General features: G+C 38.9%; 1 protein-coding gene across 1 annotated transcript in view; it reads right to left on the reverse strand.

Annotated features, from left to right (window-relative positions):
- The window catches only part of COL19A1 (collagen type XIX alpha 1 chain), a gene marked incomplete at its 3' end in the record, with an annotated part of 351,347 nt that overhangs the window by 249,070 nt on the left and 84,503 nt on the right, over positions 1–17,774 (reverse strand). Inside the window, exons 10-11 of the mRNA XM_082855784.1 lie at positions 14,977–15,021; positions 12,331–12,375 (exon numbers count right to left, since the gene is read on the reverse strand). Of these exons, the coding sequence (XP_082711910.1) occupies positions 12,331–12,375; positions 14,977–15,021 (90 nt within the window). The remainder of the gene's footprint in view (positions 1–12,330; positions 12,376–14,976; positions 15,022–17,774) is intronic.

Genomic DNA, 17,774 nt, shown 5'->3' on the forward strand with positions numbered 1-17,774 from the left:
TCACAGGATACTGACTACAGTTCGCTGTGCTATACAGTAGGAGCTTGTTGTTTATCTATTCTATATATTACAGTTTGCATCTGCTAATTCCAAACTCCCAATCTATACCTCCCCCTACCCCCCGCCTTGGCAACCACAAGTCTGTTCTCTACATCTGTGAGTCTGTTCCTATTTCATAGATAAGTTCATTTGTGTCATATTTTAGATTCCACATATAAGTGATATCTTTTCAAGACAAATATCATATGAAACAGAATTTCAAGGTCATACATGTGAAACTAATTTTGATCTCTCACTCCACCTCACAAATTCAATAGCCGGAATCTGAAAAAACAGGGTTGATACTGAGTTGAATAAATCAAAATAACAATTATCGAATACTTCAGAAGGTTGAAAAGAAACACTAAGCCTTGTCTACACTAATCTCTTCAGCATTGAATTAACCAATTGAATTCTTCTATGTGCTCGGCATTATGTTGGTTTTCTGAGATAAAGACGTAAACAGATATGGTCCCTGCTCTTATGAAGCTACTGTTCTACTGGGGGAAATAGAAAAAAAAAAAGTCAGTAAATTTATAATTATAAATTGTGATAAGTGGTATAAAGGTGAAGTGTAGTATTAAAGGTACAATGAGAAATTAAACAAAAGGAACTGAATTTGATTGGAGTATCAAGAAAACCTCCCCTGAGAAAACGACTTTGAAGATGTAGATAGAGGTTAACCAACGGAAGGGAAAGAGTGTTCCAAACAGAACCAACGGACAGTTCCGAGGCAGAAGACAGGCTGGCGAGTTCAGGGAACTGCGGCAGGAGCAGAAGTACAGAAGGGGAGTGAATGAGAGATGAGAGGCAACTACAGGGACTGGGGATTTTCACTTAATGGGAAGCAGCTAAATATTTCAAGCACAAAGAGCCCATGAGTAGTTTTGTAAAGATCCATCTCTATAATTGGAGGATGGATGAGAGAAGAGAGAGAGTGAAAACAGGAAGATTAGGCAGGAGTTGATAATAAATGATTACAGCTTGGTGGTATTGGGGGCTATGGAGAGAAACAGATAGATGCAAACTATAATTTGGAAGTAAAACTGACACTGGCCGGAAATTTCAGAACACTGTTAAATAATAATGGTGATACCTTTGTCTTGTTCTTGATTTTAATGGGAATTTCTTAAATATTACATTATCATTGGCATAAGTCTGACATTCCTTAGGAAATGTTAGACATTTGCAGCTCTCTGCGTGAGCTTGGTCTGTACTATTCTTTGGGGGTCTATCTTTTTTTTTTTTTGGCTGCATTGGGTCTTATTTTCGGCATGTGGACTTCTTTTTTTTTTTTGCGGCACGCGGGCCTCTCACAGTTGTGGCCTTGGCCTCTGCCGTTGCGGAGCACAGGCTCCGGACGCGCAGGCCCAGCGGCCATGGCCCACGGGCCCAGCCGCTCCGTGGCACGTGGGATCCCCCCAGACAAGGGAACAAACCCATGTCCCCTGCATCGGCAGGAGGACTCTCAACCACTGCGCCACCAGGGAAGCCCTGGGGTTCTATCTTAATCAAGAAGGTTTTGCTCTCAAGGACTCAAGCTTGCTTTGGACGTTGGCGCATTAAAGTTTCTTCTTCTACAATCCACACCCCTTGGCTACGGCTGTGCCCCCTCACCCCTCACAGATGGTTCTTGAGAGGGTTCTCTGCATGCTCTCTTTACTTGTCCGTCACTCTTCAACATACTGCACTTGATGTCTACCCTTATTATTCCACCAAAATGACCTTTGCCAAAGTCACCAGTGACCCATGGCAACAATTTTACTTGCTCATCTAGGGAGGCAGTGAGTTAGGGCTCTGGTGTTCCTTCTTAATTTTTCACCTTCTGCCCCTGTTTCCTCATCTACAGAGTGGGGATAATAACAGCAGAGAGATGCTGGGAGGATTAAATGAGGTAATTCATATGAAGCTCATAGAAGAAAAATGGCTGAGCATAGTAAACGTTCAACAAATATTAGCTACCGATATTGCGATCCCATTTGACTGCTAAGCGCATTTTGAACTTGTAAACACTCACTTTCTTCTGCTTGGCAACACATTCTACTGGTTTTCGCTGCACTTCTCCAGATGCATCTTCTCTATGTTCTTCTTCTTCCTCTACTCAACTTCTGAATGTTGAAGCTCCTCAGCTCACAGGCCCAGGCCTTCTCCAACTTCCAACCCCTCTCCTTATGCAGTCTCGCCCACTCCCATTGCAATGTGCTGACCACCCATCACTTGTAACTGGAGTACAGACTTTTTTTTCTGAACTCCAGGCTCAGACCTCATTAGATGCCTCACACAACCTCAAACTCATGGTATAAGCCCCTACCCAAATTTGTTCCTCTTCCAATGTACAATGGCCAGAATGTGACAGTTATCTCTTATCACCACCTTCTCTCTTACACCTACATCACTAAAATCAGTTGGTGCTATCTCCAAGTTATATGTGAAATCTATCCACTTTTCTCCACCTCCAGGAAAATTACAAGCTGCAATCATCTCTTGCTTGACTACTGCACAGCCTCCTAGTAGGCACCCTACAGCAAAACGTGACACATGAAGAGAGCTAAAGCAATTGGAACAAAGAAGCCAGAATGCACATTTCCTATGACACCGTCATATACAGCCCATTGCTTTCAATGGAAAAACTAGCAGAATTAATAAAATTAGGAACTAGATTCAAGAAAAGAATTGGGTAAAGTGACTAGATACTAAATAGAGATACAAAAATCAAGAGCTTTCCCATATATCAGCAATACTCACAGACTTACGGCTGCTTTTTTTTTTCTCACCCCCGTACCCCTTCTTATAAATCCCATGCACTCTCTGTAAGTCAGCTGAGTTGGCCGCAGGGCTTTCCAGACTCAGGTGATGGAACCAGAGGTGAGTCAACTAGATTCTCTGTACTCGGAATGTGGGTATGACACCTGGTGATGGCAGTGTGTTATTGGCATTGGGATTATGAAGGTGTGCAAGCTGGGGACAAGGCTGCCACTCTGGTGTGGCCTCCTAATACTAAGCTTACCAATGAGCAAGCAGAGTCAGGATGTAACACAAGAACAGAGCGGTTTCACAGAAAAGAGAGATCATGTGGCAGAGAAGAAAAGAGAGGATGCAGAGGCGTCTTAGTTCCTGAGTCCGCTCCTCTGAGGCTCAGCCACACTCTGCTCTAGCCCAAGGCAATGTGTAGAGTTAACATAAAACCAACTGGTAGTTATACCAACAGTAATATTGATATTGTGGAACTAGGAGAACTAAACTAAATTCATAAAGAAGACAAAAATAAAAGCAAACGGGGCTTCCCTGGTGGCGCAGTGGTTGAGAGTCCGCCTGCCGATGCAGGGGACGCGGGCTCGTGCCCCGGTCCGGGAAGATCCCACATGCCGCGGAGCGGCTGGGCCCGTGAGCCATGGCCGCTGAGCCTGTGCTCCGCAATGGGAGAGGCCACAGCAGTGAGAAGCCCGCGTACCGCAAAAATAAATAAATAAATAAATAAAAGCAAACACTTTTTCAACATCTTACTCTATGCCAGGCACTTGTTTGGATCCTTTGATGACAACATCATTTAAGTTTGACACAAACCCAATAAAATCAGTATCATTATTATTCTCGGTTCAGGGATGAGGAAATCAAAGAGTGGGTAACCATCCAAATTTAAACATGTAGCAAGTAGCACTATAAGTGGGTAAAAGTATGCAAGAAAACATTTTAAAAGAAGAGTAATGAAAAAGTGTTCCCAGTGCTAGATGTTAAAATGTATTATAAGAGCTAAAATAATTAAAATAATGTGGCAGCAATACAGTAATCAATAGACAGAATACATACCCCTAAAATAATCTTGGTTATAAGAATTAGTATATGATAAAGAAAGCATCATGAGCAAACGTGTAAGGAAATTATTATCAGACACGGTTTTGAAGGAAAAGTCAAGTTTCATCTTCATCTCATAACATCATCAAAATACATTTAGGTGGAAGAAAGGTTACAATGTGTAAAAGCAAAACTAGAAGAAAATGTGAGTGAATATTTAACTGATTTCTTGAAAGCACAGGATATCAAAATACAGAAGGAATTAAGGAAATCATTAAAGAAACACCAACTGTCAACAAAGAAATTTAGAATTTCTGTATATCAATTCACAGTAAACATTAAAGACAAACCTTAAGATGAAAATAATATTTATAATACCTATGACAGAATTGTGTGTATAAGTGTTTAATGTGATATAGTTAAAGAAATACAAGAAATAAAATTTTAAAGGGAAATAATGTTTATTGATTAAAAATTGTAAACATTTGAAAAACTTAATACTTAAAGCTAGTGAGGGTGGAATAAGGATGCAACCACTACTTACGAATGTGTAAACTGATTGAAAAAAAACTTTGGAGAAAGTAATTTGAGTATATGTATCAAGAATCTTAAAACTTTCAATGCTCATCAACCCAATAATTTTAATTCCAGAAATCTAGTTTAAAGGAAGAACAAGAGATATATTTAAAGATGCTTATCAAAGTATGCTGAGTCTGCATTACATGTACTAGCTAAAACATTTAAAACAACCGAAACAAAAAAGAAACAAAAACAAATAAGAAGGACTTAAATTTCCAACAAGGGAATGGTCAAATAAAATATATATCCATACAGTGAAATATTAAGCAATTATTAAAATAATACTTTAAAAGACTAATATTCATGAAATAGTACAGCCCTTGATGGTTATTCTCCTTTTTCATGTCTCTTTTTTTTGACATTTCACTTTTTCTATAACCACTATTAAAAGATGTAGCAACATATTTGACATAATCTAGAGTTATTCACTAGCCCCGTAAAGAATGAAGAAAATGACACACAATCAGTGAAGACTAACGTTAAGCCTCCAGCCTGGCTGTGGGATTACCATTACACTTCCCCACTGCCTGCTACCATGGCTAATTGAAAGTTGGCATGGCTGCTCCCATACCAATTGGCATTGGCCACAGATAAATTGCTGTGTATTTTGAAATCATAGTTATTATTCTACTCCATCTGTTCTCTTCATTTTTCAAGTCAACTGTCAAATTAAACAAGTAAGCCCTTCCTAAAAGTTGCAGAAGTGTTACATGTTACCAGGGTAAATGAAACAATTGTCCAATATGCTGATGTTCAGCAAACTCTACAAGGGGAACCAAGAGAGAATTCACAGGAAGTGAGGTGACATGTCAACAGTTGTTTTAAAGTGATGATGGGAAACTGCTATATTTATAATAACAGTATTTAACATTCTTGCATTCATTCTGAATGCTAAGCATAATTGCCCAGAAAGCTTTAATAGTGAAGTCCTAAAAATACATTTCAACTCTGACCTGCTTTTCCCAGTTGTTCTGGTCTCAGTATTACTTTAGCTAAAATTAATAAGCACATGGGACTATGTAAAAGTACTAAGTCATTCCTTGGTTTAGCTATTTGACACCTTGTATCTCTCCCTTCCCATTCTAATTGAGAATTTCATCTTTCTATAATATTTTCCTATTACACACAAAGCATCTCTACCATTTCAAATATGGAAATATCTTTTGACCCAGTCTCTTGAGTCCCACTATGTAAACATAACTTTAATGATTACTATGCAAGTCATGGGAGAAGAAGGGGAATAAAGTCGCTAAATTATTCACCCTTTTTGCTCTGAAGTAAAGTTCAACTTTTATACTAAAATAAGGAAATTTTATCTCATTTGTGTTCAATTTATTACAAAAATGGCCCCATTTTTCACCCCTCTATGTAGCCATACCCCTTGCAATGAGACTTCGTCGCTATCAAGAGGTGGCATTTGTTTTCCCGCCCCTTGAATCAGGGCTTGGTTTGGGACTTGCTTTGGCCAACACAATGTGGCAGAGGTGATGGCATGCTGGCTCTGAACCAGGGGCCTGGAGAGGCCTTATGTGCTTCTGCCTGCTCTCTTTGGACCCCTGCCATTACCTTGAGAACAGGGCCATCGTTGGAGGATGGGAGACCACCTGAGTAGACATGCTGTCCATCAGAGCCCGACCTAGACCAGCCACCCTCAGCCAACCCATCAGCTGAGCACAGATACACAGCAAACCTAGACAAGACCAGCTGGGAGCAAAGTCACTGAGCTAATAAGCCCAGTCTAAACTGCTAAACCACAGGAGAACAAGCTAGACAAATGAATGTGTTAAGCCACTGAAGTTTAGGGTGATTTGTTACACGCCAGTAGCTAACTAATATATCCTCTCGTCTTTTGCTTACTTATTTAGAAGTAAAATTAGGAAGTAATACTAGGCAAATAAAAAATTAGACATAGTAATTATATCAAATCTATTTTCCTCAAAATATCAATATTTACACTTTGGCTGTTGGGGATATTAACATTTACTGAGTTAGTTACTTTTAGTTACTAGGCACTTGTTTTACTCCTACAAAAATCCCATAATGGGGCTTCCCTGGTGGCACAGTGGTTGAGAGTCCTCCTGCCAATGCAGGGGACACGGGTTCGTGCCCCGGTCCGGGAAGATCCCACATGCCGCGGAGCGGCTGGGCCCGTGAGCCATGGCCGCTGAGCCTGCGCGTCCGGAGCCTGTGCTCCGCAGTGGGGGAGGCCACAACAGTGAGAGGCCTGCGTACTGCAAAAAACAAAAAACAAAACAAAACAAAAATCCCATAAGTATGAATTATCTTTATCTTATAGAAAAGGAGAGTAAGGTCAAGACAGCAAGGAACATGTCCAGGTTCACACAGCTGGCATGGCAGAGCTGGGTTAGAACACGGGACACAGGAATGTGAATCCATTTATCCTACGATAGGTCACCATCAGTTCCACAATGAACTGTTAAGTCTAGGCTCTCCATGGAGTGGTTCTCCAGAAACTAGGAATGCGTGTGCCTTGCCAAATGACCAAGATGCTACCCCAGAAGGTTCTGAAGAATAATTGATGCATATTATAGAGGCATACTCACTTATGCTTTTTCTCATTCTCCAACAAAATTTTAAATGGCAAAAATACCACAGCTATGCCTTCAAATTCTCAACTCAAGTTCTATGTGCAATTACCATAACAACAATTGGATGGAATATTGACTAACGAAAAGTGCAAATATCTTCCAGTGTAAAAGGTCTTGATTTATTTGAAGGCATAATTGTTGTTTCTAGTAGCAAATGAGTACTATTGATTGCCTTATTGACTATAATCTCATGATATTTAATGCTAGAAGGCAAAAGGCCACACATCATTCATAAAATCAACACTAAGCCTAAATTTATATTTTATTCTAGGATGGCCAATGAAAATTTGAGTTATGTCATCTGAAAATTAAGAAATACAAATGATCGGATGCATGCCTTAATTATAAATAACCGAGACAGTTTTGGATTAGTAAAGCGTACTTGTACTTAACCATACATTAGAATAGACATTTTAATAATTCTATTCATTTGAGTATCACATTTTCCACAAAATTATATTACAGATTATACTACCTTATATTGCAGTAATACAATACAATAATACGTGGTTAAATAAATCAACTAAATAGGCATCAGTTAGGTGTTTTTCCAGTGGATTCTGTCAGGTAAAGTATTTGCAACAGCTATAAAACCAGAGTAATCAATATTTAAATATAATTTTCTGATTTAAATAAATATATGGCATTTCAGGACCTAGACAACACTCTGGTAAGAAGACAATAAAAATCACAAGTCACTGGAAATTTATAGCAACCAGTTTTCCAAAGTTTTCAGAGATAAATTAAAGCAGGAATCATATGCATTTGTTAGTGTTATGGTTATGGTTATTGCTATTAGTTTAACTCAGGGTGAAAGAAAAGATCATTGATCAAGATGATGAAAGTAGGTAATGCCCGTAAGTCAGAAACTGTTGAAACATGAACACTCTAGACTATAGAACACGTGAACTGTTGCACACTGTCCACATCTCCTGGAGCCACATGGTTCATGATAAAAAGCAATTTGGTTGTTCTCTTTTCTTTTCATTAAATTTAAGAGATCTTGAAGAGACCAGATAATCTCAATATCAAATGGAAAAGTTTCACAGTTGCTGAAACATCTTAGATCCCTGTAAAGATTTGCTGCCATGTGTGCCCATATTATCTTAAATGTCACTCTTGAATGAACCAAAATCAACAACATTTTAGCTAGAAAATGTCAGGAACACTGTGGCGAGAGTAACAGTTGCCACTGGATGTTTCTCTCTCACAGGTAAATGATATGTTAACAGTAAAGTGCAGCAGAATCAAGTTTAATGCTAAAGAAATTAGTTTTTAAACTTTAAGTCAGTTAGGGTTTGATTGACAACATACAAGAATGAGAATTTTAAAAGCAAACTAAATTACATGATCTGAAGCAATTACTTAAAATATTGAATTCTATTATGAAGCAGATGTTTACATTTGTTTTTCTATTTGCTCCTTTTCATAAATGCAACCGAGTAATACTCCTATTTTCACAAAGATCTAAAGTAAAGATCTGGGCTCAGCATTTAGGAATGGTGATCACTTCATTGAACCCCTGCCAGATGGCCTTTTTCTAAAGTCATATTCAGAGCCTAGCTCTTGCATCTACCTTGGTTGTATAACAAGAGTTGGTTTGGCTATGTCATTATGAGGAAGGCTGACAGTGGGGATAACTGTCATCAAGAGTGGACTCTTGGAGCCTGTGCTCTGCAACGGGAGAGGCCACAACAGTGAGAGGCCCGCGTACCGCAAAAAAAAAAAAGAAAGAAAAAAGTGGACTCTTCACCAGTCAGAATGGCCATCATTAAAAAATCTACAAATAATAAATGCTGAAGAGGGTGTGGAGAAAAGGGAACCCTCCTACACGGTTGGTGGGAATGTAAATTGGTGCAGACACTAGGGAAAACATAATGGAGGTTCCTCGAAAAATTAAACATATAACTACCCTATGATCCAGCAATCCCACTCCTGGGCATATATCTGGACAAAACTATAATTTTAAAAGATACATGCACCCCTATGTTCACAGCATCACTATTTACAACAGCCAAGACATGGAAGCAACCTAAATGTCCATCGACAGATGAATGGATAAATAAGATGTGGTACATATATACAATGGAATACTACTCAGCCATAAAAAAGAATGAAATAATGCCATTTGCAGCAACATGGATGGGCCTAGAGATTATCATACTAAGTGAAGTAAGTCAGACAGAGAAAGACAAATATCATGTATCACTTATATGTGGAATCTAAAATATGACAGAAATGAACTTATCTACAAAACAGAAACCGACTCACAAACGTAGAGAACAGATTTGTGGTTGCCAAGGTTGGGGAGAGGGATGGAGTGGGAGTTTGGGATTAGCAGATGCAAACTGTTATATATAGGATGGATAAACAACAAGGTCCTACTGTACAGCACAGGGAACTACATTCAACATCCTGTAATAAACCATAATGGAAAAGAATATGAAAACGATTGTACATATATGTATAATTGAATCACTTTGCTATACAGCAAAAACTAACACAACATTGTAAATTGACTCTACTTCCATAAAATAAATTTTTAAAAAAAGAAGAGCGAACTCTTCATTTTGTTTACTGCTAGTAGTAGCCATATAACATCTACAGTAATACTGAAGGAACCTAAGGAAAATCCCCCAAAGAAGGGATGTTTAAGACCACTCTTATAGAAACAGAGAAATCAGAATGTAGACCTCAGCTGGGGGTCTATTCCTCAGCCAGAATCTAGACATCCCCTATCCTGCCTCATGGGCTCTGCTGTCAGGGATCCAGGGATCCCTGAATGATGCTCCAGCCAGTAACAGGTCAGTGGGGTGAGGTCGTTCCTAAGCTCAACCAGAACGTGGCAAACCTGAAGAGAGCTGTCCTCTGGGAGAGTCTTGCCAGCATCAGAAACTAATCTTTGAGAGAAAGAACCACCCCTTCAAATAATTTTCCCTTTAGGACTGACTTGGTGAGGCGTGAGTTTCTGCCCTGTAATAAGTTGCTGTAGACAGACTCAGGAACATGCTTTCAGATGAGGTCCGCTATACTTGCTCTAGTTCCATGGGTTCTTTTCTGGAATGAGGGCAGCATCTTCAATACACTGAGGAACCCCGTGATAGTCCAGCTTGGGTCAAGCTGGCCTGAAAGCTAGTTTTCTAGCCATAAAGAGAAGCAGCAGATTTCTCTACATGGTTTATACTGGATTATAGAAATATCATCTGAAAACCATCATATGGTGTTTTCTCTTTGACAGTTGATAAACTTCCTTTTTTGGTCAGTAGCCACGTGGCTTTGGTAGATATGATATCTCTGAACAACAGCAACTTCCTGAATTATTTCATTTTGCAACTCGTGAATTTTGTCATTTATAACAGTCAAATTTCAAACACAGTAGAGGCCACATTAAGGTAATTAAAGAAGAAAGGTGAGCCTTATTTTCACTATATATTCAGTTTTCCACAAAGAATTGAAATTCAAATGAGATTGTCTTTATATAGAAAACAAATTGTGTTGCAAGCAGTCCAAGAATCTCATTCTGGTGTCACACAGAGATGAGTGCCTCACATATTTTTCTTGTTTAATCTAGAAACAAAAAGTTTCTAATCTAGAAACGAATACTTGGATATCAACTATTTATCTTATGGAAAAATATGTGTGGTCATGTATCATAATACACAGCATGTAACATTGAAGAAACTCAAACATCCCATATATGGTAAATAAAAATCAAAGCAGAACATATTTTTAACATAAGCGTTGTTATGTGAATCTTACATTTGACTATAAACCATTTAAGCTGTAATTCTCATTCAAGACATTGTCTTTTCTACTTGGTGCTTTATTTCTTCCTGATAACCATATTCTCCATAAATATTTTCACCTCTCGGTGACAGGGACTATTTGAAGGCAACAGTTAACAGATATGAGGAATTAGAAGGGAAATCTTTGAAGCCAGATATACTGAATGTTTTTCAATACCTCATAGCCTGTGAGAATCTATTTATTACTAAGCAATACCAACCATATATCTAAAATACCAAAATAGCCACTAAGATTCTAGTGAGATGGTGACTTTAAATTACAGAGAATATATCTGTTTTCCTTGCTTATTCTTACTTGTTCCTACAGGTAAAGTCCCATTAATAAAGCAGGACTATGTAAAGCATTTATTTAAAGCCATGGTCTTGCAACGATGGTTATTCTAAAGCAAAAATATTCAAGAGCTTCCTAAGAAGGAGGATCCACTTAAAAAACAGTCATCTCTCAATGGACTTCTCTTCAATTATACAATAATTACATGGCTATCCTTCCTTCCCCCTCACTGTTCTGTGAGGAAAAGTAATTAGCAAGTAGCTTACAACATGTGTAATTTGTCTTATAATAATAATAGATGCTCATTCTGTCTATAAATACCTACTGAAGAAGCAAGTATCTGACAACGGCTCAGCAAACTCAACACAGGCCACACAGTCTAATTTGAGATGATCTCCTCTGGTTGTCCAACTACATGGCAGGTTATGAAACAACGGAATGGTGCTGTTTTTGTTCTATTTGAAAATAAAACTAGACACGTGAAATGCAGAAGGATGCAGATGATTGTGTGAAGGGAAATTCTAGATGACTAAGACAGTTCTGTCCTCTACGCTTTGAGTACAAAGCTGTGAATGTGTGAAACGACTGCTTGAATGGAGGGGTTAACAGCTTCTCTCAGCTGCAACCTGCAGCCCTCCCCACGTGGCTTTCTTTACCTCTGAGTCTGGTAACCAGTAACCTGGCGGGGTTTAAGGCGTTCCCTATAACCCAGTCTGGAATATTGCACAATCCTTACGGTTTTCCTAAATGTTGCCCCTGCCTTTTAAACATGCCCTTTATTCAACTCTTCCACACTATTCTATTTTGAATGTGCCATCCCTTTTCTGTTGGACCTTGACTATTACAATTAGTTCTACTTATTTATTTCCTCAGGAAAAACTCCACTGATAAACTAGGTGTACATATAAACAAAGCATTTATTTAGACTTGGACATTTCATGAGCACATCAATGATGTTGCAGCACAAAAATATAATGCTTACTAAATGTCTGAATTATTTATGATTTCACTAGAACTATGTAGAAATAACTACCACCTAAACAAGTGTAGAAAGATTTATGACAGTCATCGATATGGTAAGTCTACCTTAGGTGAAGCACATATTTTAAATTATTTCTATAAAATCATTGAATTGCTTTTATGGAAAGCACAAAAACAAGTTAAATATTCTAGTTCAAAATATTTTCAAGAACACAATTTAGTTTTACAACTGAGTATGAAAAGTGATCTTTACCTTTCCACCAATTTCTCCTTTGCTACCTTCGAAGCCTTGCTCTCCCTGTAGAAGAGGGATGTGACGTGTATCATAACGGGCACTACTTTTAACACAAGTAATAATAATAATCGTAGTTTCTAATATTGAAAAATCAATAATTGTATATATTAAAACCATTTCTGAAATGTAAGCTCGAAGCCAATATTAACTTATACAAAATTTAAACATTTCTAAACACTGAAGGAATAATTTTCTAGGGTAAAACCTATATAGCTTCACTACTTGCAATGCAATTTAATCTCCATAGACCGGAAGTTCTGCAACCAAAGTACCTTTCTCATAGGTGTTTTGAGAACTGAATGCATCAAATAGCGTGCCTGGCACAGACTCATTTAGCCATTACTGTTGTTATTACTACCACTATTTATTCCACCAGATCCAGTAGAAACATCCTTCTCAAGCTGACTTCCACGGAAGACCGTCCCAGGAAGAGGTGTGTGATGAACGAGGCCAGGGTTCGGGCTCTGGCTCTGACACCGGCGCCAGGCTCTTTCCCACCCAGATGGCCCGCCTCTCCAGCACAGAACGGGTGTGGGCTCTCACTCATCATGTTGTTTCTGAGCGGTATAACCCCTCTGTTCTTCAAGTAAAACCTCTCTGATCTGACAAGCTTATTTTCCCACTTAACTCTGCACAGATATTTAGAGTACTGATGTTTCATTCATACGATCAACAAATATTCATTGAACGGCAAATATACATCAGGCACTCACAACAGCATAGCCGGCAAGGGAATGCTGGGGGTGGGTCATACCCACCCCTTCACCCACAGGAAGCGGTCAGTAAACCGAGACGAGGGATGGAGGGTTTCTTATCTCCAGTTTTTATCTGCAGTGCTTCAAACAAGGTGACACTTAATGTAATTAAAACTTGTATGTAAGAAAAGGAATGCCTGCTTTTTTACTATGTGTGTATTATACATGTACTCATACACCCGATGACACATACACACACACCCGATTAAGTCATTACTTCTGGGGCTTCTGGTGGCGCAGTGGTTACGAATCCGCCTGCCAATACAGGGGACACGGGTTCGAGCCCTGGCCAGGGAAGATCCCACATGCCGCGGAGCAACTAAGCCCGTGCATCACAACTGCTGAGCCTGCGCTCTACAGCCCGTGCTCTGCAACAAGAGAAGTCACTGCAATGAGAAGCCCACGCACTGCAATGAAGAGCAGCCCCCGCTCGCTGCAGCTAGAGAAAGCCCACGCGCAGCAACGAAGACCCAACGCAGCCAAAATAAAATAAATTTAATTTAAAATAATAATAATAATTACTTCTGCTTTATCTACCTTCAAAAAAGGTACAGGAAAGAAAGTAAGTTAGTATTTGGGTATATTTGCCACTGAATGTGTGGTCTATCTTTTTCCTACTACTTTTCCTAAAATATAGACTTTAACTTGATCTGTTAATTCAAGCTGACACAAAGCTGCTGAACACCGCAGTACATCGGCCACAATGCCAGCATGAGGCAGCCACCATAAACCGCTGCTGGAAGGTCCTAAACTGTTTCCCAGAAGATAAATCTACACACCCCTTGGCTGGCAACTCGACTCACAGATGCAGCACCCGCTGTATCAATGGGTTTTGTCTAGAACTGCTGTGAAGAAGTGCAGAAGCTTGCCATTTCATCACTGCCAGTTCAATCTTAGTATCTTCATCAAGTAAGTAAAGGAAGATTTTTCAAAAGCTGTAACTACAAATACGTGCGTATCTTTTTAACGGTAATTTTTAGCTACAGAGCAAAACCTAGATGCGACAGTAACTTCTGACTTCCTGTTGCTAAGATCTGTAAAACTTCTCCAGAGCATAGAAATGATATGCTTGGCTTTGGTGGGCATCTAATATCGCACCAATAATGCTCTCCCCTGTGGCGGGATTATCTGGGTGGCGTCATGACAGCTGGCGCCGCCTGAAGGGGCTCCCCGTCCCTTCAGGAAACTGGAATAAACCAGTCTCTGTGTTTCCAATAATGCTGGTCACCTACAATCATATTTCTTCCCAGGAGGAAAAATCAGCCCATGGACAATAAAGGGGTGAAATGAAGTTTACCTTGGTAAGGAGAAAGATTCTAGGCCCAGAAAGAAGCACCCTAGCCAATGCAAAAATCCCTACTGATTATGAATGTATCATTCTGAAAGAATTTTTTGAAGAGATTTGTTGTAGCATCTTTGTAAGATTTAATGTTTTATATCATTGTAACCATTATGTTTAGCTCAATCTGGGAAATACAAAAAGGAAAAGAAGTAACCACACACTGTCAAAGGTGGTAAAGCCTGTTCCAGTCTTCATTTTAGACTCAACAGTGAAAACATTCCCTGAGCAGCTGTGCTCACTCCCCGGGCCCCCATGAAGCATCATTGCCCACTTCTCCGGAGAAGCATGTGGCTAAGTCTCTCCGATAAAGCTCCCTCCTAAAGTAGGTCCTTTGAGAAGGGATCACTTCCATGGGCTCTCTTTGGAAAGGAGGTTCAAGTGCTGGTTGACTCAGGGAATTCAATTTCATCAAACACATTTTCTAAATCTTCACTATATTTATGTACACATTCAACTTTCAAGATGTTAAAGTTCTTAACTAATATGAAACATTAAAAATCTCTTTACCTTTTGACCAGGTAAGCCTGGAGCTCCATGTAAACCATTTTCGCCCTAAAAGAAATACACAGAATAAACTTTGTTAGCCACAAAAAACAAGTGAATAAAGAAATTTTTGTGTTTTTTTAACAACTTGTTCTAGGCTGGGAGGAGAGGCAGCCTAACGCTGAACGTGTATCAAGTACAGGGGTACAGGGGGCTTCGCACCCATCCTTCATCTCCCAACTCCAGGACTAGTACTTGCATTCAGAAAATAAGAAAATAGAGGCTCTGAGCAGTTCGGTAGCATGCTCACAGTCACCAGCTAGGAGCATCACCTAAGATTCGAATGGAGGTCTCTCAGACTGCACAGCCCATGCTTTCCCACGTGCCACTTAGTGCCCTTCATCTTATTTTCTCTCTTTTAAACCTCTGGGCATAATATTAAAATCCAACACAGGCTGTCTATGGGCCAGGCACTGTTCTCACAACAAATCTATCAGGTAGATACAACTATTATGACCATCTTCTTACAGATGATTACACAATCGGGATATAGACCTGGAATTCAAGTTCACCTACTTCATCTCTGCGCACCTAATCACCCACCTGCACTGTCTCATGGAAAAGATTTCATTCTGGCTTGTAAGTGACCTCTTATCTAAAAACTATATATATATATATAAAATATTTTTATATATATAAAGCATATCTACTTTCTTTCTCATTCCCGTTGATTGCCTTTAGATCAGTTTTGAAGACGTGCCCAATGCTGTTCTACTTGAAACAGTTACTTGGGACAATTTTGAGTTCTTTCCATCCATCTGGTCCCTGTGTTGGGTACAAAGGTTTTCAGCAGATGCCTATCAGTTTCCATTGCTGGAATTCATGGGCCATCTCTTTGAAAAGTCTGGTTTGCAAATGGCACACAAGCTAGAACAAGATACTCCTGGGAGGATGTGCACATTCCCAGTGGAGCCTCAGAAATTCTGCTGCTTCAAGGATGTGACTTGGGCTCCCAAATTTCCAGGTTTAGAAAGTTCAAAATAAACTAACAATTCTACTGACCCGCTTTATTTCTAGCAAACATTTATGAAACAACAGCTTGTTTTTAAAGTGTTACCTAAAATGAAGTTAGATACCACTTCTTAGAGTTTTAAAAATAAAATTCAAATATATGAAGAAAAAATCATATCTTCAAATTTTAAAATAGCAATAATATGTTCTGTTTAAGCCTAAAGAGATCGTTATCGTTTCATCAATTAATACATTTTTGGAAAGGCTTAGTCATTTTTGCCAGCAGTGTACTGCTATATACACAACATATTTTAAAGACTAAGGCTTTTCTTTGACTAGATTAAATTATCTGTGCTGCACAGTGTAACTGCTATCATCACAGAATATACTAAACACTAAAGGCAAAACTTTGTGGCCAAGTGTTGAGGCATCAGTAAAATACAGTGTACTTATCTATGTAATAAATATATTTCTATCATTTAAAAAGCTGCTATCGTTCTAGACCTGAGGCATCCCACAAATATATTAGAAACTTCCCATTTCACTTAATAAAGTGAAAGTCAAAGCACATTAAGTTTTTGACACCAGGGAACATTCTATGGAAACTGAGCTGTTACTCATCACAGAAGTATGTCCACTTGTCCATGAGGAGCAGAATTATTTTCACTGGTTGGTCCAATATAATGTTTTACACCATATTACAAGTTACACACAATAACAATATATGGTTTGTAATCCGGTAAGGTACATTGACACAGTCTACCCTGCCAAAAATACTTTTTGGAAAAAGGAAAGCAATGTCAGTAGCTCCTTCCCTTTTTCTTTGCTCACAGCTCACTCCTATGTGTCATGTGCTCCAAAGACTGGCACCTAAAGGGCCACCTCTGGCACATGTCAGGTTAGGGTCACACCCAGATGCACTGTCAACTGGGTACCATTCTTCTTTGACAGGAAGAACGTTTCTCTCTTTAATGGACACTGGTTTTACGATTGTTGCAATTAAAATGTTTTCCTATGGCCAGTGTTAATCGGTCTCTGCTCTTTCCTGACCCAAAATTTGTTTTGTAAACATAATTCTAAGCTCCATGGATAACCCAATGGACACCACTGATTACTCTTCCAGGAAATGAGTTGGCTTCACGTGACACAACAACATATGAAAGATTTTGAGATACTGGGGAACTTCTGAAGCTTAAAGTCTGTAACTTTGGTATTCAGAAACCAATTTATTTTCTTCTCACAGATTTTCTCAAAGTTACCAGAGATGTCTGACATAGAAACTTATAATCATGTAAAATCATTTGTCATTTTTCCAGTCCGAGGGATAACTTAGCATACTCGTTTCTGACTATATCTCAAAAAAAAAAAAAAAAAAAAAAACAAACTACTAAGTACCATAACAACTAAAGAAGAATCTAGTCTTAAAGAGCAAAATTTTGTTTAACAGATTAACAGACTATGTTTCTCCTGTCAGGACTTTATCTAAAACCTAATTTATGTCAACAGAATGAGCCCTTCTTTACTCTGAATCACAGTTTCAAAGCTCTGGTGCCCATGCAGCTTGGGGTCAAATTGAATTCTATCCAACAAATAAATGCCTGCCTAAAATTACTGGATGAGCAGACATTAGCTGTTTTTTCTAAACTCTTGGTATCCCTCGGTGCTCCCAGTCTCAGCACAGGAGGAAATAAGAAGCCTCTTTTTTGGCTTCCCATCAATACTTTAGCCCATTATTGAAAGAAAATTATAATCACTGTTTCCTGTATCTACTATAACTTTCAAAATTTGTTTCTCCGGCATATACTTTCCAT

This window comes from Leucopleurus acutus (genome assembly GCF_964270905.1).
Source record: "Leucopleurus acutus genome assembly, chromosome: 15".
NCBI lineage: Eukaryota > Metazoa > Chordata > Mammalia > Artiodactyla > Delphinidae > Leucopleurus > Leucopleurus acutus.